The 25,441-nt window shown below is 46.6% G+C and overlaps 2 protein-coding genes across 2 annotated transcripts in view; both read right to left on the reverse strand.

Annotated features, from left to right (window-relative positions):
* Positions 1-25,441, reverse strand: part of LOC137421421 (uncharacterized) — a 139,998-nt gene that overhangs the window by 96,642 nt on the left and 17,915 nt on the right. The window contains exon 2 of the mRNA XM_078770882.1: positions 1,205-1,258. Within this exon, the coding sequence (XP_078627008.1) occupies positions 1,205-1,258 (54 nt within the window). The remainder of the gene's footprint in view (positions 1-1,204; positions 1,259-25,441) is intronic.
* The window catches only part of LOC144893656 (uncharacterized), a 41,100-nt gene continuing 25,571 nt past the window's right edge, over positions 9,913-25,441 (reverse strand). Inside the window, exon 2 of the mRNA XM_078784698.1 lies at positions 9,913-13,918. Coding sequence (XP_078640824.1) covers positions 12,906-13,607 — 702 coding nt within the window. The 5' untranslated portion in view covers positions 13,608-13,918 and the 3' untranslated portion in view covers positions 9,913-12,905. The remainder of the gene's footprint in view (positions 13,919-25,441) is intronic.

The following is a 25,441-nucleotide window of genomic DNA, read 5'->3' on the forward strand; positions in this document are numbered from 1 at the left end:
ATTCATTTGCAGATAACTGTCTAATTAACGAATCCCTTTATCCCTCCTCCTCCCTCGTCATTTTCATAGCAATACATAAATTTGAAAAATAGTGCGGAAGAACAACTCACTCCCTGAGCTCTCCCAAAGCTACTTCAAGCAAACTTCTGAAGTGCAATTTGCCATGCAAACTGCTTGCACTCCTTCCCTCCACCACCCAACCCAACCACCAAATATTCGCACTCAATCTCCTCAAGAAAATACAATGGAAAAAAAACAGCCACATTTCCAAGCTGGCTTCCAAAGCCAGTCGCCGACTGGGCATCCTCCGTCGTGCTAAGTCCGTCCTTGGCACACCTGAGCTCCTCACCCACATACAAGGCTTTCATCCGCAGCTCAATGGAATACTGTTCTCCCCTCTGGGCCGGTGCTCCTGCCTCACACCGAGCCCGGCTTTTTGCTCTTGAAACCAAAGCATTCAGACTCATTGGAATCTCCCACAATGAAGCTGAGTCTGAGGGCCATTCACTCACTTGCCGCAGGCATGTTGGTGGTCTTTCTGCCTTCTACCGACTCCTTTCCGGCCTTTCTCCTCCAGCTCTCTCCGTGCTCTGTCCCCCAAATATTCCTTCAGGTTGCACAAGATCTGCCTGCAATCCTCTTTTGGTTAAACTGCCAAAATCAAGACTCTATATTCACCTTCACTCTTTCATTCCTCTTTTCTCCTGGAACAAACTCACTCACTCTGTTCAAGCCCACTCCTCCCTCCAGGTCGTTAAAACAGCTGACCACCACCATCTCTTATCTTCCCCCATCTAAAACCTTGATCTTTTCTACCCCGGTTAATTCACCCCAGATCCACTTTTTTGAAATACTCACTTCTTTCCTGGAAGTCCTAGCAGTGTCCCCATGTTTGTTTTACCTCTTCCACCCCCACCCCTTTCCCATGCCTCCTCCCCCCAAGCCCTCTCCCTCCCACAGATCTCCCGATGTCCCTGCTCTCCATCTTGTTCTCCCGCTCCCTTTATCACGTTTTATGTGTCAGTTTGTCATTTTGTGATCAATGTTAGCTCTTACACGAGCCTCGAACTTGTACACACACACAAAAAAAAAATTGAGTGGTCATGCTACTGAATCAATTCAACAATACCATGAAATCTCGACAAAGTGATTAACAAAACAAAAGGCAACAAAATATATTTAAAGAGTGCAAAACACTCATCACCTTTTTGATCCAAAGCTTCCAATGCTTCAGGTTCAACCTTCATAATGTGAAAATCTGCAAAGACATCACAAAAGAGACTAATAATAAAATTTGTGTGCAGACAAATTAAAAAACTGTAAAAGCAGAAATTCATTCCTATATTAAACAATTCCCTCTTCTTTCTCCAATTGTATTTTGTTGTTGCATACAAAGTCAAGGGTTGTGAAAGAGAGAGAGAACATAACAGAACAAAAGAACCAGTAGAAGGAGGGGCGGATACACCAATGGCAACGCTGAATGATAAAATCTTGGAAAACTTTGACAAACAGGAACGGCAGTCGGTGGGGCACACAGTCTCGCCTCGTGCGCTCATTCTGAGCAAAAATAACCTGATGAACTGAACATGCTATTATTATGGCACACTTATATTAATGGCCAATATATCCATATGTACCCGATGATGTCACATACATTGCCATTATCCATAGTTTTGATGATTGTTGGGATATTTGTCGATCATTTATGTGCACATTTATGCGAAATTGCATGTGAAAAAAAGTTCAAACTACACTCCCAATGGCTAGTCGATCATGTGTATGAAGTTTTGCTTCAATCTGCAAAATAATTCTGGAGAATATTTGTGTGCACCGTTTGTATTGCCGATTTTTGGACATGACATCAACAACAGGTGCAGAAGAAGACCTGGCAATGATGCACGCTGAAAGGGAGGACTCAGTTTTCACTCCGTTTTTGTTTTCTTTCATTCTTGTTTGTTTGTTTGTCCGGCAAATATCTCAGCCATCATTTGAGCTCGGAAGCTGAAATTCTGGCACTATAGTGAGCAAGTGGTCTGGCAAAACAGCATGTCTTATTTTTTGATTCATCAATTAATTACTTAATTATTATCCATTCATTAATTAATTATTTATGTCGCATGGCGGCGGTGTACTTTGAATGCAGCGCGACTTGTTGACATTATTTTCAATCCAATATGGCCACCAGACCACGTGACCGATATCATCATAAATTTATTTCATTTACAGAAAAAAACACGTTAAGTTTCAGGGTAAGGGTATTGATTCATCCAGTTTTAGCTGGAATACCACGAAAACCGATGATATCATCGTTATCACCCGATATACCCCATGGGGAGTTGATGACGTATGGCAAGCTTCAAACTTTTTGGTTGAGCAGATTCAGAGTTGTCCATTTTTTTCCTTTAATCAAATATGGCTGCCATACCATGTGACCGATGACGTCAGAATTATAAATAAAATATTCTCCAAGGGTACTCCCTCCTATGGGTATGTGACGGTCTCCAAGTTTTGCATTGATCGGACAGGCAGTTGCAAAGAAAACAATTTTTGGAAGGATATGGGGAAAAACTTTAAAAGGATACAGGCTTGTGGGTGGGAGGATTGACAAGGACAGAAAATATCATGATTTTGTTTGAGGGACGATCCGAAATCATGGTGAACAGCTGTTTTGAAAACATGGAGAGAAAAATTAGATTAAGAGAGTGTGGAAGTTGGTTACACAGGCTGGAAAAAAGAGGAACAAATGAGTGGAGGTGAGCAGAAGGGAATGAGGTTTGGGACTTTGGGAAAACAGAAGACAGGAGAGAAGGAACCATGACATAATCGAGTCGTAAATTCTGACAAGTGCACCCTTCGGGGCCTGGCGATGACGTCATGCAGCGCCTGGAGAGGAATAGCAAAGGAGAGGTGGACAAGAATCCGAATCCCAAAACGTAATTCAATGGGAAACTATGGCTGGGAAAAACCAACAAAAAGGTAAAAGGCCCTTCAAGGCACAGCAGCCACATGTAACGTTCGCCTGTGCTGTAGACTTCACTAACATGATGCCCCGATCATGTTCTCCACAGCGAAGATACACTGATTTACACAAGAAAACATCACCTTGTGAGGTGAGGTACCTGTCGTGGTCGATCAGAACACAAAGGAAGGTTGTCATATCATTGGTCCTTGTATGAAGGACATATCACGTTGACCGAACATCACCACGTGATGAAAATATCAACATGGTTTTTGAACTTGTCCTCTTACCTGAATAATCAGAAGGTGGGATTTGCAGTCCACAGGTATCAAGTTCCCTCATCTTCCCCGACCCCTCCTCTGTTCTGTACCCGATGCTCCACTCCCTCTTCTTAAACGGTATGGACCCCAAATATCCGGGGCCTTCGCTCAAACCTGATTGATCTCTCCACACAGGTTGCTTCTGACAAACCAGACGTAATCGACTGAACAGAAGCTTTTCTCCTTCAAGAGGTCTCTGATTCCTTAATATCTCTTCCTGGTTACTCCCTCCTCCCCTATGATAGACCTGAGTCTTGTCCTGGAGGTGGGGTTGCTATCTTTATCAAAAACTCTCTTCCTCACTCTCCTTGCACTGGTCTCTCCACTTCACCCCCAGGAGTACCTTTGGCTACGGCTTCCTCTCCGCTCGCACCATTTCTTCACGTGTGTTATGTGCCGTCCACCAAACAGTGATGACTCCATTTGCATTTCGCTGTCTGACAACATGTACCAACTTCTATCCACTCATCCCCACTCTCTCTTCCTCTTATATGGTGACTTCAAATGTCATCATGCCAGCTGGCTGGGTGTGGATACCTCTCTCACCAGCCATGGCACCTCAGCAAAGGACTGCTGCGACTAACTTGGACTGACTCAATCTGTCAACTGCCCGACCCGGATCTCAGTCAATGGAGTATCTTTGTCACTCAGGCCGACAGGCACGGTCTTCAAGCAGCCATCAATCATCTGGACTGGTCTCCCATCTCCACTGCCTCTGACATCAACTCTTCCTGGGAATTCTTCCAAAGTAAACTGTTCTCTCTCATGCACAGATTTATCCCATCTCGACTTCATTTGTCGTACCCTTCCTCCCGTCCATGGTACACTGAATCTTATGGTGAGGCAGTTGCCCTATGGTACACTGAAGTTGCCCTAAAATAACTTTCCTTTGCCTCTTGGAAGGCTAATCCAACTGAAGGCAATCTCAGTTCATTTCACAAAGCTTGGAACAAGTGTGTGTCTACCCTCAGGAGAGCCAGGAAACACTAGCTCTCTACCCTAAGGACTGAACTCTCAAACCTGTCTCCCTCCTCCAAATCCTGGTAGCGTCTGGACAAATCTGTTTCTGGTGTCTCCCTCCTCCAAATCCCCTCCTTAACCTCCCGCACCTCAAACGGCTACACAGCGGACACTACACGTGACAAAGCCGAATGCCTCAACTCTGTGTTTGCTTCAAAATCTTGTGTCCCAAACTCATCTCTCTCTGCACCCACTTTACCCAGTCAAACCCAGCTGCTCCTGGACTCTGTGTCCTTCTCTCCTGACAAGGTGAAGAAGTTTCCGTCAAACCTCGACTCTGATTCTGCAACTGGACCAGACGGAATCATCCCACATGTCCTAAAATCCTGCTCTACCGCTCTATCTCACCCTCTCTCTGTTCTATTCCCCCTCTCTTTTGCTGAAGGTCATCTGCCATCCGCTTGGAAATCAGCAAACATTACCGCTTTCCACAAAAAGGTGCAAAAACAGATTCTTGCAACGACAGACCAATCAGCCTGCTCCCAATAATTAGCAAGGTCATGGAATCAATCATCGCTTCTGACATCAAATCCTTCCTCTTCTCCAATGGCTTGATCTCTGATCATCAATTTGGAATCAGACCAGGTCATGCTACTCTGGAGATGTTGTTTTTACTGTCTCAACAATGGATGGAAGTCCTCAATGCCAAACAGGAAATCAGATCTGTCTCCCTTGACATATCTCGTGCATTCCATAAGGTCTGGCACCCCACCCTGCTTCACAAACAATACTCGTATGGTATCCATGGAAACCTCCATGCATGGCTTGCAGACCTCCTTTCTGGTCGCAGTCAATGTGTGGCCCTGAATGGAATTCTCTCATCTTCCCTTCCTGTTCAGGCTGGAGTTCCTCAAGGCAGTATTCTGGGCCCTGTGCTTTTTCTGGTCTTCATTACGACTCTCTGGAAAATCCTCTCTATCTCTTTGCTGATGACTCCACTCTATCAGATTGGTAGGCAGCATCCTCTTCACTCTGCAGACCTGGACAAAAATCACAGACTGGTCAAACAAGTGGAACATGTCTTTCAATACTGACAAATCTCACACTCTTGCTATGTCTCTCCGAAAAGACAGACTGGACAACCCTCCCATCTACTTTCTGAACAATCCGCTTGAAGAAGTTCTGTCACTCAAGCTTTTGGGTCTCACTATCTGCCATGATCTTTCCTGGGAAAACCACATTTCCAAGCTGGCCTCCAAAGCCAGTCGCCGACTGGGCATCCTCCGACGTGCGAAGTCCTTTCTGGGCACTTCTTAGCTCCTCACCACATACAAAGCTTTCATCTGCAGCTCAATGGAAATATGGAATACTGCCTCTGGGCTGGTGCTCCAGCCTCACACCTATCTCGGATTCACGCGGTTGAAACCAAAGCTTTCCGAATCATTGGAATCTCCCGTGATGAAGCTGATTCTGAGGGCCTTTCTCTCTCTCTCACCGCAGGCAGGTAGGTGGTCTTTCTGTCTTCTACCAACTCCTCTCCGGCATTGCTCCGCCTGTTCTGTCTGTCCTCTGTCCCACAAATATTCCTGCAGGACGCACAAGATCTGCGAGCAACCCTCTTCTGGTGAAACTGCCAAAATCAAGACTCTGTACTGTACTCACCTTCATTCTTCTTTTCTCCAGCCTCTGGAACAAACTCCCACACTCTCTTAAATCCTTCTCCTCCCTCCAGGTCTTTAAAACAGCTGTTCACCACCACCTCTTATCCTTGATCTCTTATTCACATTTCCCCATCCAAAACCTTGATCTCTTCTACCCCTGTTAAAACACCCCAAATCCACCTCTTTAAATCGCAAACGTCTTTCCTGAAATTCTTCGAAGTGTTCATTTGCTTTATACCATGTACCCATCTTCCTGAAATCAACCACCAACTATTGTTGAGGTCATCGTAGGCCAAAAGGTAAATAGGCCAAATGTCAACCTTTTCAAATCTCTAAAATCCTAAATTTTCATTCGATTGACTTGAAATTTGAATCGCATTTACATATCAGCTTACTGAATTCAACCACCACTTACTGTATATTTGAGGTCAACATAGGCCAAATTTCTAAAATTGTCAATTTACATCCGATTAACTTAAAATTTGAAGACTATTTGCATATCAGGTCACTGAATTCAACAACCAATTATTTTTGAGGTTAAAAGGATGCTCTACTGAGTGCCATTATGCTTTGTTCTGTTTTGCAAAAAAATGTCGCTCGAGGAGTGATTTTTCATTTGTCTGTCTGGCTGTTTCTCTAAACATAACGTGAGTAAGCTTTTCTCTGCAACCGTTGGACCGATTGCCAATAATTTTTCACCATTGGAGTGCCTCCTTCTGTATAATTTTTTATGATAGTTATGACGTTATAGATCACGTGGTACAGGCGCCATCCTGGAAAAAAAATTGAAAACCTTTGCACCTCTATATCTCCGAAACCGCTCCATGGAAAAAAAATTTAAAGCTGTCTCATTGCAAGTACTCCCCATGGGGAACAACATATTGTTATGTTTGTGGGGGAATGATATGTAGGGTCAGGTAGATTTGTGTAGATATCATGCTCCGGATGTCGGGTAAGAACCATCACCATGTAATAAATTCTGTTTAGCCAAATGTTGGAGTAAGGGTATCTTCGTCCCCGTCATGAGGGGGCAGGGCATGTTAACTAGCTTAGGGCTAAGGATAAATTGTCCCCTGTAAGTCTTACCCTTTGTGATTTATCCTTTGTCCTTTTTGGCACTGCACCATAGACACTAGTGAGGAAATGCCCATTAATTGCACTAAATAATAACGATAAAACCAACCAGAAGCTAGTTCTGAGCACAGCCATTTGGACGCACCAGCTACATTGCCACTGAAGACAAGCAGGCTGAAGACACGCCCCGAGGAGCCGTGATTGGCCAGGGCAGAGCAAAAATCTACCCGCTGATTGGTGGAGAGAAGGCCAAAGAAGAAGCAGAGCGCCGATTGGCAAGGACCAACGATGACATCAGAGGCGAGAAAGAAGCGGCACGCTGATTGGTGGAGAAGAGCTGATGACGTCACGACCCCAACGATAAAATAACTCTCGGACTGACATTTTCTCTCTTGCCTTTTGCCCTTCATGCCTTTATCTTGCCCTCGATGACCTCTTGCCCTTCCTCGCCTCTCGCATCTTCCTCTGTCCCTCGACGTTCCTGTCTCTCGCTCAGCCCTGGTCCTCGACACTCTTGTTGACACCATCCTTTGGCGTGTGAGGAGAACGGAGACCGACGCGGCTGGGGAGGCAAGCTGCGCACCTGCCGTCCAAGATGGACCATGCTGTGAGGCCTGGCTTTGTGTGTGCGCGCCAAACAACGAGCGGTTTCCCACCAACACCGGAGCCGCATCAAGACTGCGCGCTGGGGCCTGGACGATTGCTGATGACGCACCGAGCGAGTTGAGCTAAGTGCCATAATTACACTATTATTTTCCAGTTCTTGAATTCCCCTCTCTGTGTACGGTGTCTTTTCTGGGAGCGCTCCATATAGGACTTTAGTTTACCGTCGCGTTTCTTGTTATCGGCATTTCTTTTAATAAACCTTTCGTTCTTTTCTGTACATTTTAAATCCGTTTTCGTGCGAGTTATTTTCAGCAGGTTGAAGACTGCCCAGAGGGATCGCTCAGGTAAGCGCTTCAGCTTCCTCCCCTTTTCCCTTTCTTGCCTCCTGCGCTGTATAGTAAAGTCCGCAATTGAACTGAATGCTTCGGAGTTTAAAGCTCGCCATTGGCCATCCGTGACTTTCCTGGTGTTAAGTGGGAGGGAATCACACGACAAAAAAAAAAAAATTGAAAGATGTCGCATTGCAAGTACTCCCCATGGGGAACAACACATGTTCAATGTCATAGGTGCCTTCATTATGACGTCAGAATTAGACAAGTAGAACACTCCGATCAGTTTAAAATTTCTTGAGAAAAATTATATGGGAGAAATTGATGACGTCATCAGTCACGTGTTTTGGCAGCCATATTGGATTGAACAGAAATCGACATCATCAATAAACCACACAAACACAGCTGCTAAAAAACACCACACAAAATCGTCCTGGCGACGGTCTGCAATCTTTGATTGCTCTTTCTTGTTCTATATGTTTCAAGTGAAGAATGAACAATACACCACTTCAATCTCGTTAGTGATTCAGGAAATTGAGGAAGAAAACTTCATGGAGGACATCTCTACCTCCTTGGAGAGGTAGTTCTGTGGATGTGGAAACCAAAGAGGCTTGTGTTTATGTGTTATTGTTGGTATTTCTGGGACTTGGTGTTGTTGTTGTTGGGAGTTTTGCCGTTATCTGAGTGTGGAGATGGGATGAGATCCCGTGGAGCCGTAATGTGATTCGGTGAGACATAAGTGGCTCATTGAGGTTTCTTTACAGTTTACATTTCCCATTTACAGCTTTACATTTTATCATTTTCAGCTTTATTATGCTTATGTTTAAACATGCTTTGTTTATGTTTCAGATCTCGCTTTGATTGGGTGGATTAAAGCCTTTATACTGAAGTCGGCTTGTTTCTATTCGACATCAAGTCTGAAGTCAATTGGCATTCTGCAAAATAAGCCGATAGGCAGTGTTTTCCATGCTAACAGAAAGTCTACAGTATCACACCCTGACAGGCAGCAGATTGGCAAGATGTTTTGCTGCTCAGTTGAGTGGATGGTATGAACAGGAATGTAGTGGGTCATTTGCGTTTGTTTTCCATCACGTCCTGTCAGGAACTAGACTTCTTTTGCTTTTATTGCCGGACATTTGTGGATAAGGAGACATAAGACATCTGTGTCAGGACTGCATCTAACAAGAGTGTGCACCATTTTTAGCCACTGCTATTGCATGAAAAATAATCCTTTTATCAGCTTCGTCCTGGTTTGAACACAATGATTCTATGTTGTTTTTTTACCTCATATTGTCTGGTTAATGGTGTTGTTTCCTCTTGGCCACCACTGATATACATTGCCTGCTCAGCCTTCAGCTGTTCTGAAGAATGTTGCACAATATACTCCATGTAGTAACCGTGCAATGTTTGCTTTTTTTTGTCCATGGGTCAAAAACTTTGAACAGTTTTGAGGAACTGGAACATTTCACTGTACATGGAATACCTGGCCTTGGCATGCTCCCCTCTTTGAACAGGCCTGGCCCTTGATACTGTTCTCCATTAACTTGTTAAAGATGATGTGTATCTGCTTGACATCGTCTTCTGGTGTGACTCTACCGTTGTGCATGAGATGGCCAAGAAAACATTCAGCCATGTCTCGAAAACATATATTCACCAGGGTCACTGTGGTAGGAGGTACCATCATCTGCATGGTTGCATGTCCATCAAAGATAACAGCATTGCATCTCTGGATTTCTGCAATCTTGTCTCCAGGTACTAACTTTTGAAGTTTGTGCATTACATATGACTGGGTCCAGGACATAATGGCACCATCCTTAGAAAAGAGACTTAGTGGTAGTGGAGCATTCTCAAATGCAAGCACTCTTTTCAGAAGCACCTCCGTGTGTGCATTCACAGCCAGAAGTCTGAGATACACCACTTCACTATCGATGGAATCATCCTTGTGAAGCACCCATACCTTTTGATGCATAGCATACACTACCAGTCAAAAATTTTAGAACACCTAAATTTTTCCAGTTTTTATTGAAATTTACGCAGTTTAATGTCTCAATGTGCTCTGAAATTAAGCATAGAACAAATAAACAATTGGAGATAAAAAAAAGAAATCATAGACTCATTATGTTGAACAAATTTTAATTAAAAATTTTGACTCAGCAAAGCAGCCACCTTTTGCAGATATAACCGCCGAACACACGTGTGGCATTCTTTCTGCAATGGAAATCAAATATTGTTTGGGAAGTTCTTCCCAACACTGTTGCAGAAGTTCCTACAAAAGTGTTGCACTTGTAGATTGCTTTGCATTCACCCTTCTGTCCAGTTCATCCCACACCAGTTCGATGGGGTTTAAGTCTGGAGACTGTGCTGGCCATTCCATGATTTGAAGCCTCCCGTCTTGTTCTTTTCCTCGAAGGTAGTTTTGACATAGCCTGGAGGTGTGTTTCAGGTCATTATCTTGCTGAAGGATGAACCCCTGACCAACTCGGCATACACCAGAGGGTATTGCATGGCGCTGTAAAATGCTGTGGTAGCCCTTTTGGTTCAGGGTGCCAGTCACTCTGTGCAAGTCACCGACTCTGGATCCAGCAAAAGAGCCCCAGACCATCACGCTTCCTCCTCCATGTTTGACAGTTGGTGTCACACACTGAGGAACCATCATTTTGCCGACTCCACGGCATACAAAAACCCTGTGTGATGAACCAAAGATTTCAAATTTTGATTCATCGGTCCATAAGACCTTCTTCCAGTCTTCAGTCGTCCACTGGCGGTGCTTCATGGCCCAGGCAAGCCTCTTTATCTTATTTTGCCATCTCAGCAATGGCTTTCTTCCTGTCACTCGACCTGTCAAACCTGTAGCTCGACGTCTTCTCTTCACAGTTGAAACTGAGACTTGCTTACTTCGACCAGTGTTAAGCTATGCTTGAAGCTGTTGTCCTGTCAGCCGCCTATCACGCAAGCTGTTGACTCTCAGAAACTTGTCTTCTGATTCTGTTGTGGCTTTGGGTCTACCAGACCTCTTCCTGTCAGAGTTTCCTCCAGTTTCCAATATACTACTTCCTGCAGTGCAATATTGTCCAAATAATACTTCAGAGGGTGTAATAACAGTCTGTTCCAATACTGCTTTTACACAGACGGGGTTTGTAATCAAGTAATCAGCAGAGGTTGGGACACCTGTAGGAATTGTTTGCATCAACTTTCAAGGCTTAATTTACTTACATTGCTGCAGAACAGCTGTAAGTTGTCAACCCATTACTTGTTCCCTGAAGGCCTTTTTGTCCCCCGTCGCACCACGGAGCGAAAGGGGGACTATGGTTTTCCCCTCCGTCCTTGTGTGCGTGTGTACGTGCACTGCAATATCTTTATAAAAGTAAGCGAAGGACCGAATTCTAATTTGGTGTGTGGGTGCAACTAGGCATATGGAAGAACCCTATTGAAAATTAGGTCGCCACGTCAAAATCCAAGATAGCTGTCACCATATCTAAACCTTGTGAGCGCGATATCTTGAAAAGTAAATGTCTGAACCTTGTGAGCGGAACATCTTGAAAAATAAATGAACTACTAACTTCTATTCCGGCATGTGGGTGTATCTAGGCATAAGGAAGAACGCTATTGAAAATTGGGTCGCCACGTCAAAATCCAAGATGGCCACCACCATATATATGTCTGAACGTTGCGAGCGAAATATCTTGAAAAATAAACGAACTACTAACTTCTAATCTGGTGTGTGGGTGTATCTACGCATAAGGAAGAACGCTATTGAAAATTGGGTCGCCACATCAAAATCCAAGATGGCCACCTTGCGTCTTCCACTTTGTCAACTCACTTCAACGACGGGGGACCTAGGCGTAACACTTGTTTTACAATATTATTGTGCAATTTACATTATTTTTCCGTTTTTGCTCAACTAAACTTATTTTTTAACCTCGAGCAGTTTACTGCTTACCTTTGTACCATTTCAGGTTATTCACTGGACATTAAACTGCGTAAATTTCAATAAAACTGGAAAAATTGAGGTGTTCTAAAACTTTTGACCGGTCGTGTACATGGTCCTAATTTTTACCCTGTGCTCGCGAAGCAAAAAGCAGGGTTTGGTGATCAGTTGCCCATGTGCGTGTGTGCATTTTTAATATTCATTTTCTCGGCAACCGTTGGTCTGACTGACACGAAATTTAGCTGTTCTGAAGCTTGTTGCACTGTACCTTGTGTTGCAGGATGTGACCACAGTGCGGTGATGCTTGTTCAATTCTAATACCTGGCCCTATTCCAAATTTTCAGGTTTCAGGTATACCAAAGTATGTGGGTACAGACACCTCAATAGCAATGCCGCCTTTTCTTTTTGTATACGAGTCCTCTGCTAAGTTGTAATTCTTTGTTTTCTATGTTGAGAATGTGAATATCTTGTTGGTTGTAGTCTCCATTTGTGGGTTCCAGGAAGTCGAAGAAAATTCTCCCAGACCTCAAAATCTCCACCTTCATCTTTGGGAAAGGATCATAATTCATCAAACAGATTGTAAACCTCATTCTCATAGCTTTGCTCCAAGGGTTCTTCTTAGCATCCTCAGAGAAACCACTGACAACCTCCAACTGTAGCTCATTTGTGGTGATATTCCCAGGAATGTTTTTTAATAACACAGTAAGGGTTATCTTGATCATCCTTGTTGGTCCGACTATCACTGGTACAATTTCAACTTTCTTCAATTTCCAAGAGCTCTTGACCTCATTTGGCAGATTGGTCATTCGTATTTGAGCATTTTCGTTTTTCGTATTTGAGCAATACATGATGGCATATTTGAGCATTTTCTTGGTTTCTGCAGCATTTAGATCAAAGTCATTGGCAAATCTCTTCTGTGTGAGATCTAAGAAGACAATGCAAACTTCTTGACCATGTGAATTTCTTGTAACAGATTGTGCACTTGTAAGGTTTTTCTCCTGTATGAACTTTTCTGTGAGAATGCAAACTGTCTCTCCGCCTGAAAGTCTTGTTTCGTATGGTGTACTTTTAAGGCCTATCTCCTGAATGAATTCCAAGATGAGAATGCAAATGTCCTGACCGCATGAATGTCTTGTTGCAGATTGTGCACTTGTGCGGCCTCTCTCCTGCATGAATTCCAAGATGATAATGCAAACTGCCTGATTGCGTGAATTTCTTGTTGCAGATTGTGCAACTGTAAGGCCTCTCTCCTGTATGAATTCTAAGATGAGAATGCAAATTTCCTGACTGCATGAATGTCTTGTTGCAGATTGTGCACTTGTAAGGCCTCTCTCCTGTATGAATTTTAAGATGAGAATGCAAACTGCCTGATCGCGTAAATGTCTTGTTGCAGATTGTGCACTTGTAAGGCCTCTCTCCAGTATGAATTCTCAGATGAGATTGCAAACTGCCTGGCCGGGTAAATGTCTTGTTGCAGATTGTGCACTTGTAAGGCCTCTCTCCTGTATGAATTCTAAGATGTGATTGCAAACTGCCTGACCGCGTAAATGTCTTGTTGCAGATTATGCACTTGTAACGCCTCTCTCCAGTATGAATTCTCAGATGAGTTTGCAAACTGCCTGACTGTGTGAATGTCTTGTTGCAGATTGTGCACTTGTAAGGCCTCTCTCCTGTATGAATATTAAGATGAGATTGCAAACTGCATGACTGTGTGAATGTCTTGTTGCAGATTGTGCACTTGTGCGTTTTTTCTCCTGTGTGATTAAGCATGTGGTTTTTGAAAAGACTTGATTTTGAAAATGATTTGTTGCAAAATTTGCACTCGTGAGGTTTTCCCACGATGTATCCTTTCAGCTCTCCTTGCAAAAACTTTGATGAATGGGCTGATTTCTTAGCAACAACAGATTTTTCTCCATGCCTTCTCAACTTATCAACATAATGAGTTCTATTTAAGTTGTGTTCAGGTTTATTGTTGCATGGTTGCTGTTCTTGCTTTTCCGTGCGAGGTCTGACTTTGACAACAGGAACGCAGCCTGGAACACCTGTATCAGAAAACTTCTGAGTATGCTCAGTTTGAATGCCTGAGAATGGGTTGAGGGGCACAAAGAAATCACAGATATGAATTTGAATTAGTTAATGAAGAGTTATTCAAAGTTATAACACAAATTATCTTTATTCCTTGTGAGTACAATGTGGACAGTTAAAGTCCATCTCAAATGTCCAATTTATCAAATGTCCACATTTCTTGAACAATCTGATTAATTACATAAACATGGAAGTTTGTTGCAATGAAAGAAAAACACATAATTGTAAAAGGAAACTAGAAAGCTTGGCGTGAGTACTTGTAAACTAGGTGGTGAGTGCATGTAAACGTGGTGGTGAGTACATGACAGCGTGGTGGGGAGTGCAGATAGACTTGGTGGTGAGTGCATGTAAGCTTGGTGGTGAGTGCATGAAAGCTTGCTGGTGAGTGCATGAAAGCTTAGTGGTGAGTGCTACAAGCTTGGGGGTGTAGAAGAAGGACTTCGACAGAAATCCAAATTAATTAATACTATCTTGAATGAATAAATTCCCCTGTAGTTAATTGTAGTTCTTGCAGGAAAATCACAGAAAGTATGTATGAAATAGTTTATCATTTTCATCTCTTAGGCCCATATGGAAAATGAATTTGTGCTCGTGAAATGTACTCTTGAATTGTGGAGCTGAAAAACTGTGCTCAGCAAATTCTTTTAAATGCATGAATTTTTCTTTGTAAGTGAAATCAGATGCAATGCCAGGCTTTGATTGCAAATGAAAGAAGGACATTGCAGTGAAAAATCATTGTCAGCTGTTGTAAAGGAAACAAGCGTTACGCCTAGGTCCCCCGTCGGGGAAGTGATGTGAGTTGACAAAGTGGAACACGCAGAAAACATGCCATGATATGATATTTCGCTCACAAGGGTCAGACAAACATGGAGGCGGCCATCTTGGATTTTGACGTGGCGACACAATTTTCAATAGCGTTCTTCCTTATGCCTAGATACACCCACACACCAGAAGGTACTTCGCTTATTTTTCAAGATATTTCGCTCACAAGGTTCAGACATATATATGGTGGCGGCCATCCTGGATTTTGACGTGGTGACCCACTTTACAATAGCGGTCTTCCTTATGCCAAGATACACCCACACACCAAATTAGAAGTTGGTACTTCGCTTATCTTTCAAGATATTCTTCTCACAAGATTCAAACATACATGGCGGCGGCCATCTTGGATTTTGACATGGCGACCCAATTTTAAACAGCGTTCTTCCGTGTGCCTAGATACACCCACACACCAGATTAGAAGTTGGTACTTCGCTTATTTTTCGAGATATTTCGCTCACAATGTTCAGACATATATATGGTGGCGGCCATCTTGAATTTTGACGTGGCAACCCAATTTTCAATAGCGTTCTTCCTTATGGCGAGATACACTGACACACCAAATTAGAAGTTGGTACTTCGCTTATTTTTCAAGATATTCATCTCACAAGGTTCGGACATACATGGCGGCGGCCATCTTGGATTTTGACATGGCGACCCAATTTTCAATAACGTTCTTCCTTATGCCTAGATACACCCACACACCTGATTAGAAGTTGGTACTTCACTTATTTTTCAAGATATTTCGCTCACAAGGGTCAGACATATATATGGTGGCGGCCATCTTGGATTTTGACATGGCGACCCAATTTTCAATAGCGTTCTTCCTTATGCCTAGATGCACCCACACACCAGATTAGAAGTTGGTACTTCGCTTATTTTTCAAGATATGCAGGTTACAAGGTTCAGACATACATGGCATCAGACATACATGGCATCAGACATATACATGGCGGCGGCCATCTTGGATTTTGACGTGGCGACCCGATTTTAAACAGCGTTCTTCCTTATGCCTAGATGCACCCACACACCAGATTAGAAGTTGGTACTTCGCTTATTTTTCAAGATATTCATCTCACAAGGTTCAGACATACATGGCGGCTGACACTCTCCTCTCTCCACCTAGCACTCCTCTCCTCTCCAATCCCTCACTCCTCACCTCTCCAATCCCTCACACTCCTCTACTCTCCTCTCCAATCCCTCACACTCCTCTCCTCTCCAATCCCTCACACGCCTCTCCAATCTTGGATTTTGGATTTTGACGTGGCGACCCAATTTTCAATAGCGTTCTTCCTTATGCCTAGATACACCCACACACCAGATTAGAAGTTGGTACTTCGCTTATTTTTCAAGATATGCAGGTTACAAGGTTCAGACATACATGGCATCAGACATACATGGCGGCGGCCATCTTGGATTTTGACGTGGGTTGCACCCACACACTAAATTCGAATGCGGTCCTTCGCTTACGCACGCACGCACGGACGGACGGACGGACGGACACACGGACGGAGGGGAAAGCCATAGTCCCCCTTTCACTCCGCTGAGCGACGGGGGACAAAAAGGCAACTCGGGGAGGACAATTCTGAAGGGTCATTTGTTATCCTTGTCGGCCTCGCCCATATTAATTCATTTGCAGAATAGTTAAATCTCTTTATAATTGCAACTTTCAGGGACCTTTTAAAATAATGTAACGGGTAATGTAGTAGTTAGTATAACTTCCATAGACAACTTTGTGAGGGGCTCTTTCCAGACACATGGTATTTGACCCGGGTAATTGTCTGTCTGTCTCTGTCTCTCTGTCTGTCTCTGTGTATCTCTATCTCTCTCTCTCTCTCTCTCTCTAAAAGGAAAATTCTCTTTGATTTCTCACCAGGCCCGACAGAACCGCCCACTGGGGAAAGGACAAAATTAATTCCTGCCCGGGCTCCACGTTATCTCGAAGCACGATTTACTTCAAGCCTGGCAGGCTCGGGGGAATCATTTCACCAGGGAACGACCAGATCTCAAAGTTTCGCAAGGTCGTAAACAGCTAGAACTCCCTTTGTCTTTCTCTCTGCTTCACTCTGCCATCTGGCACATGTAAGGTTTTACGATTGTGTTATCTGATGTTGAAAATGTACAAATACATGCACAGCACGATTCTGCTTTAGAGTTTTCACGGCAGGGCCACGGGTTGTCCACCTTGTCGTGACCACTGCTCCATGGCGCCATGACTGACCTGATTGTCGAATAAACTACGTTTCCTGAGAACTGCATTTTGGCTGGACTCCAAACTTCCGAATCCGGGCGAGCGGATCGACGGTTTGAAAGGATTCGAATCCGACAATATGGCGCAGGGCGAACACCTAGACTCTCAGCAGGAGACGAGCCTTCAAGGAAATACGAGTCGGGAGGAAAAGGCTGCGCAGCCACCGATCGGAAAAGGTGAGCCACATTGGGCTGGGATAATCTAGAAATTTTTGCCCCGACTCGTTCCTTGAAGTGTGGCATTGTGCCAGCTGGGAGCCGTCTGTGCTCGACTCAAACTAAATTTACGAAATTGTAAACGCGGGTTTTTGCCTACTGGAATCGTTTGACAATCAGGTCAGGGATCTGAAGTTCAGCGTGCCAAAACGGCCGCCAGTAGAACTGAGAATATCCCAGGAAGGATAATTAGCCTAACTCGCTCAGAGAAATGGGGAGAGCCCAGAGTAAGCGATACCTCTTCGAAAGACTCCAGCGTTTTTCATGTTAGGGAAACATGGAAAAGAAGCAATTAAATCAAGGAAGAGTTGGGCTAAATTGACGAAGAACCTAGGAACACCTTGGCCAACCAAAGGGTAGGGGTATTTCACAGAATCAGGGTTTGAGAGGTCCTGCGTGTTTAAGGACGTTGCAGAAAGGGACCAAGAACATACCCAGGAAGGACAGCCAGAGAGAAGATTGGTAACACCAAGCGAGGCAAGTGAGGCTCTCAAGAAATGGGCTGTACTGACAGAATACCCCGAGGGAAATGGCCAGAAGGCAGGAACTCCTGGTGGCGAGATGAAACTCGCACCAGTTGAGTTGGAAGTCGGGAAACGAAAAAACTACTGCTGAGCAGGTAGGCTTGATAGGGTCGTGAAAACTACAAGGTGAGTTCAGGTAGAGAAACTCACAATTAGGAAATTGAGTTTGAAGCAGTGAAACCCAAAAGAGAAAAAGAACAGAGCAGGTAACATCAAGAGAGACAGGAGGGCCCACAGGGGGCCAGGTGGTTCGACAGGTAGGAATCTCGAGAGAAGCAGATCCTCCTGGAGTACAGGAATTGGAATATTCAGTCAGGTAAAGGGAGGACAGGATGCAGTAGGATTCCTACCCCCCCCGAACCCCCACTCCCCTGAACCCCCCACCACCCCCCCCCCCCACTGCTCCCACTGTCCCACCTTCCCATACCCACCCCCTCCACACCTGGACCATCTCCCCTAGTACCAGGTGCAGTGAAAATGTATCAAAGTTGAACCCGGGGTGTGATGCTCACTTGAACCACTGAGGGGCGTCTATAAGACCTCGGACGTCCGCGACACTGAGCCACTCCTGTGACATTATACTATGACATGTAGTCTTGAATGGTACGTACCCGCTCATATTCTAGGCTTGCTTGCATTGACTAATATTGTCGATCCTTCCTATATGATGCCATGATCCTGATATATATTGCATGATTGTATTCTACAGGATGATGCCAAAGATCTGATTGATATTAAACCTACCTATGGGACAAAGTTGTGGACTTGGTTAATTTTCACAACACTTAATATCAATCAGATCTACGGAAATGGCGGGACACAAGATGATCCATGTACCGACGTTCAGCGCCGACCCACAAGCAGTGGACTCGGGCTCGGAGCTAACTCACTGGCTCAAATCACTGGAGAACCAGTTCAAAGCACAGGATACCGTTCCCACTGCTGAAATGAAACTGGACGTGCTGCAGACTAAAGTGGACCATTACGTCTACAGGAGCATCGAACAATGTACGACGTACAATGCCGCTGTGGCAGAGCTAAAACGAATTTACATTAAAAAACGGAGTGTGGTGTACTCCAGGCATCTGCTCGCAACGAGGAATCAACAGCCCACTGATACGGAAGATCACTTCGCCCAGGAACTGCGACGTCTACTTGCGGACAGTGCTCAAGAGGTACGCACTCACGAGCAAGTCCAGGATGATCTTGTCCGAGATGCTTTTGTCTCTGGGATTGGCTCTTCTACTCTCAGGCTAAGACTTTTAGAGACAGCTGACCTGACGTTCACGGAGGCTCTATGGCTGGCACACGTATACACTGAGGCCCAGGAGCAATCTAATGCCTATGACCACACACGGGTCGTTGCGGGGACTTCTCAACTCGCACGACCGGAGAGAGCTACCGCCGTGGATCCGGGAGCGGACACGACCACGCTAGCGGAACCCATGGCCGCTCCCGAGGAGGACCCGGATTCTGGCTTGGCGGCTGCTGTGGCGGCTAGGCCAAAGCCTGTACGGAATGCTACGTGTTACTTCTGTGGGAATCGGCAACATCCCAGGTCAGCGAGTCCGGCTCGGGAAGCGCTTTGCCATTTGTGTTCGACAAAAGGACATTTTGCAAAAGTCTGCCGAAAGACTGCGTGGGGCTCGCGAACTCGCGCGACCTTGAATGGGCTTATCGCCGAGCCAACGGACCGAGCATGGAGCGGGGCGCCTCACCCGGCTTTGATGAGCGGCGCTCCTCCTCCTGGGCCCTTGGCTGCACGCTCGACCTTGGTGAAGTACATCGGGCCGCCAAAACAAGTGGCGCTAACGCGACCGAACGCGGTGCGACCGTCCTTGACTGGAATCCGAACGTCCCGTGATGGCTTTGAAACTATGCGCGTGACACGAGCGCCATCCGACGGCAGTTCGTGCGAACTACAAGCTCTTGTTTCAGCACATGAAACTACAGTTGGCTGTGACCCTTCTCGCGTAACACGAGCGCCCTCTGAAGGCTGCTCATACAAATTACAAGCTCCTGCTCCGGCACGGCAAACTATACGTTTGACACGAGTGCCCTCCGGAGGCTGCTCGAACGACTGGAAAACTGCAGCCGGCGTGGGATCTACACGCGAGGCGCGATCATCTCGCTCGGATGGCACAATACCTGCCGGATCTTCCGGCCTTGCTCAGGCCATTATTCCACTCATGATCGAAGGCGTTTTTGCGCGGGCTTTAATCGATACGGGGTCTACGGATAGTTTTATTGATCTTCGACTGGTGCAAAGAAATGGGTGGCCGGTTCTAGGGACAACACGACGGATCTTTATGGCATCCCAAGGGCTTAGGCTCAGCACAAAAGGAGAATGTCGATTGAAGCTTGTGATAAAGGGACGCATGTTTCCAGATGTACATCACATGGTCTTACCTGCTTTATGTGCTAACATTCTGTTAGGACACGATTTTCTTAAGCGACATAGACGTTTGGAAATGGAGTTCGGTGGGACTGACACGCTCGGGGTGTGCACTCGCAAGAATGGAAATTGAGCCCCTTTCGCTGTTCCCCAACCTGACTACTGACTGCACTCCCGTAGCAGTGAAATCACGGCGCTACTCGCGAGCAGACGCGCAATTCATTGCGGAAGAAACGCCCAGCTCTTAAAGGAAGGTATCATAGAACCCAGCAGGTCGCCGTGGCGGGCCCAGGTCTTCGTGGTGCGAAGTGAAGCGCATTGCAGACGCATGGTAATCGACTATTCACAGACGATTAATCGCTTTACACAGCTGGATGCCTACCCCCTACCGGAGATGGACGCACTGGTTCGACAGGTGGCCCAGTACTCAGTTTACAGCACTCTCGATCTGCGTAGTGCGTATCATCAGATCCCCATCTCTAGGGCCGATCGCATCTATACCGCCTTTGAATCGGGTCAAAGGTTATACCAGTTCACCCGACTACCTTTTGGGGTGACGAACGGGGTCGCCTGTTTTCAGAGGGCTATGGACGACCTCGTTGCTAAGGAGAACTTGACAGATGTCTTTGTATATCTGGACAATCTTACGGTTTGTGGGCATGGCCAGGGGCATCATGATGCTAATCTGAAGCGCTTCCTCGAGGTCGCGCAGAGGTATCGCCTAACCATGAATGAGGCTAAGTGTCGTTACCCCCTATGCACGATAGGTCTTCTGGGGTACACCGTGACCCACGGCTCTGTCGCACCAGATAAAGAGCGACTGCGGCCTTTGCTCGATACGGCTCCGCCCTGCGATCGGGCTTCGCTGAAGCATGCTCTCGGGCTGTTCGCCCATTATTCCAAGTGGGTGCAAAATTTCTCCACGAAGCTCCGCCCCCTCGTGGCCTGCGACACGTTCCCCATGAGCCCAGTTGCCTTGGCTGCCTTTAGGGGCCTTAGGTCCGACATCACTGGCGCCGCTGTGGCGACGATCGACGAGAGCGAATCTTTCGTCTTTGAAAGTGATGCCTCGGATCATGCGATAGCGGCGACACTCTCCCAGGGGGGGCGCCCTGTGGCTTTCTTTTCGCGGACTCTCACCTCCGCTGAGCGGAGGCATTCGTCTGTTGAAAAGGAGGCATACGCGATCGTCGAGTCGATTCGGCGATGGCGACCGTACTTGCTCGGGCGATGCTTCCAAATCATCATGGACCAACAAAGCGTGGCGTTCATGTACGACACCTTACATGCTCAACGCATTAAGAATGAGAAAATCACTCGCTGGCGTATCGAACTCGCCGACTTCTGCTACACCATCAAATATCGCCCGGGGAAGGATAACCTAGTCGCCGACGCTTTATCGAGGCCGGCAACGTGCGCGGGTATCATAACTTTGGAGGGTCTGCGCGCTTTGCATGACTCTGTGTGTCATCCTGGGGTGACTCGTTTCGCTCATCTTGTGCGTAGTGGTAATCTACCATACTCGATTGGGGACATCCGCCGGATCTGCCGCGACTACGCTGTATGTGCGGAACTCCAACCGCGTTTTTACAACCCTCCCATGGGGACGCTGGTTAGGGCTACTAGACCGTGGTAGAGATTGGCGATGGATTTCAAGGGACCGCTGCCGGAGTCGAGTAACTCTCGTTATCTGCTCACTATCGTTGATGAGTACTTGCGATTCCCTTTCGCTTATACGTGCGCGGATATGACGGCTGCCACAGTCGTACGGTGCCTCCAGGATTTGTTTTCTATGTTTGGGTATCCGGCCTACGTGCATACCGATCGGGGTGCAGTGTTCCTGTCCCAGGAAGTGAGGAGTTTCTTGCTCCAAAATAATGTCGCTTCAAGTTACACCACTCCGTACAGACCCCAGGCGAATGGGCAGATCGAATGCTTCAATGGGATTATATGGAGGGCCGTCATGCTAAGCCTCAGGACCTTCGGCCGGGGCCTAGATAAATGGGCTTGGTCGCTGCCTGCGGCGCTGAACTCGATCAGGGCTCTATTATGTACGGCCACCAACCAGACCCCTCACGAAAGACTGTTCCATCACCCTAGAAGCTCGGGTAGTATCCGATCTTTACCCAGTTGGCTCGCTGAGCCAGGGCCGGCCTATTTCAAACGTGTGGTTCGCACAAGCAAGTACGATCCCTTAGTGGATAAGGTGCAGGTACTACAGGATAATCCCAAGCATGCTCGTGTGATGACGGCAGATGGACGCGGGTCCACTGTCTCCGTACGCCATCTCGCCCCTTGTGGGGTCACCGACCCTTATAGGGATATGGACTCTCCCGAAGCTTCCTCTTATGGAACATCTGCCGTCCCTCCCTTCGTCAAATACACCCCTGCCTGAAGGCTCTGAGGTGCCCCCTCCGACACCTGCCTCCAGCGGCTACTCCGATGCAGGGGACTCCGGACTTGGGGATGTCGTACCCGGTAGTCTCCGGACCCGTGCTGGCAGGGTAATTCGCCACCCTGACCGCTACGGATGGACCGACTGACATGGAATGACATCCCCAAACAATTAATGCTGATGCACGCTAGAGTCCTGCCTAGCGGCAGTGTAGTTCTAACGGCGGGGAGAATGTCGTGAAAATGTATCAAAGTTGAACCCGGGGTGTGATGCTCACTTGAACCACTGAGGGGCGTCTATAAGACCTCGGACGTCCGCGACACTGAGCCACTCCTGTGACATTATACTATGACATGTAGTCTTGAATGGTACATATCCGCTCATATTCTAGGTTTGCTTGCATTGACTAATATTGTCGATCCTTCCTATATGATGCCATGATCCTGATATATATTGCATGATTGTATTCTACAGGATGATGCCAAAGATCTGATTGATATTAAACCTACCTATGGGACAAAGTTGTGGACTTGGTTAATTTTCACAACACCAGGCGCTGAACCTGTCACCCCATCCTCAACCCCCCCCCCCCCCCCCTCATCAGAGTCTCGGGTATTGACTGCTCTGTGGAACCCCCCCCCCTCCTCCCGACCCCGAAAGCTCTCTCTACCCCCCCCCCCCCCCCCAACCACCCCCGGCATGAATGAATTTTGAATGGTGCGAGAGGAACATGAATGAATGTGGATTTTGATAAGGTGTGCGAGTAGGCGAGTAGGTGTGCAAGTAATGCGAGTGTGTCGACACCACTTGATGTGCAACACCACTGTGTGTGCTTCAAATGATGTGATTATTGTGAATATTGTAATGAGGTCTCTGGGCTGTGAAGAATAGACATGAGAGTGTGTCGTGAGGAGTAGGTATGCTCCAGGATGCGGCATATTGGCCGGCTAAATGATTGTGATTCGCTGCTTGATGTGCCGGGTAAGCCGATTTTAGCGTCCATCCGAGGGCCGACATCCTGATGGTGGCCATTGAATTAAGCCACAAGCGATCGGAGTGTTGCTTTAGATTGTAGATTGATCGCGGCTCCGTGGGAGGTGCGTTGAGTTTGGGAATGGAGTTATTGTGCATTCGGGCTGCAGCCGAGCGAGTTCCGAGTCATGTGTGCGCTGTATGGGAGGCCCTCCGTTTGGGAGCGGTTGTTGTTGTAGTTGTTGTTGGATGGATTGGTCGGGTGCTGCTGCTAATTGGCTGCCATCTTGAAGTTGTGGATTATTGGTGTTTCCGCCCGGTTAAATTGAGTCCTTTGTTCATTTTGAAATTCTTTATAAGACTCTTGTTAGTCACATGACCATGCGCGGAAGCGACCTGTAGGAGGTGGATTATACCGTGGGCGCGGGCGAACGGGTGGAAGGATGGAGAAAAATTAACTGTTGGCTTGGCAGGCTAAAATTGCGTACATAATTTGTAAACGAAAGAGATGGCAGCTTGGTTAGGGATTTGTGTGCAGATCATTTGGGGCGGGAATACTTGCTTTTAGGATCGATCAATTGGAATGTCGGCATCTCGTTCGGAGCCCCCCCACCGCCGCCCACCACCCAACAGGTCCGTGGGCGGTTGTTATCCCCGTTGTGGGGGCAGGCCCGGCGGGAAGCGACACGAGTGGTCGACGGGCTGCAGACTGGTCAGGGTGGTTCATGTGGTCTTGTGAGGTGCTGTGCGGATGCGAGTCCTGTAGGGAGAGCACTCGGATGAACGTTGATGCGAAGCGGTTTCTTGGGAGAGTTACACTCGATGGGCTGCCTTTGCCTCTGCAGCGGCAATTAGGGCAGGAATAGGGAATTTGTTCAGAATGCCGGCAATAACCCGCCTAAGGACACCATGTGATTTTAATGGCTATCCTAGGATGGAGCACACATTGTGAGTTGCACATTACTTAACAAGACATGGGATTTAATGAGATGCGTAATGTGAAGGATTAAAGTTCTGCTGGTGTGAAATGCTGTCAAGGGTGCGAAATGCACACCTTTGACCTGGAGGGAAGTTATTTTTGGTAACTTACTTTTGTGATTTGCATTTCATTGGATGGGAAAATGGGAAAATATGGGATATAATATGGAACCTCTCTGTTTTTCTATCTGTCTCCGGCTTGGAGGGCCAAGATGGGCTGAGGTTGACCAAGCAATTGTTGCTTGAAGCTTGGATGGGTCAATATGGATATTTGACAAATTGGGGTTACAAACTCACCATGGAAGGAGAACGGAGGTTATGGTTTCATCGCTGTGTCTGTCTGGCTGTCCAGCAGGCCATGGAGTTATATTTCTGAAACACGTATTTCAAAGAGGCAGGGGTGTGTGTCTGGAGAAAATTGTGGGTTATTGTGGGTTGCGGGTTGGGCACTCTTGGTGGGCACTGGGGGGCTGCAGTTGTGTGGACTGGGGGACGAGGGCGGCGTAGGTGACGTGAGGGGAATGCCACGCACTGTGACCTTCTCCCCCAAGACCAAGGTTGTGGGTATGGTAGTGTTTTTTTTTGGCAGAAGGTACTCACCACATTGGCCAGCTGAGGCTAGAGCAGCTGTGGTTCTCGCAGGGGGGCCGAAGGATGGATGGTGGGTTGCACCCCTATGGACACTCATGGGCCATGTTGGCGTTTTGACTGCTCACCTTGTCCCGATGACTCTTGCACGGTAGAGGTGCGGAACCGTCGCAGCCACATGTAGTTGTTTAAAACAGTTCACCGTTGGAGGCAGATCCACATACTTGCCAGTATAGTAGGGACAAAAGTGAAATTTGGTTGGCCCAATGATAAATTTTGGGATTTTATAGGGTGGATGGCACTTTGGACCTGACCAACTGGCAATTACCTGCACATCAAGATAGACGTAAGGCCTTGATTTTTACTGTCCCAGGTTTCAGGA

The sequence above is a fragment of the Myxine glutinosa genome, chromosome 1 (genome assembly GCF_964187855.1).
Source record: "Myxine glutinosa chromosome 1, kmMyxGlut1.1, whole genome shotgun sequence".
NCBI classification, from domain to species: domain Eukaryota; kingdom Metazoa; phylum Chordata; class Myxini; order Myxiniformes; family Myxinidae; genus Myxine; species Myxine glutinosa.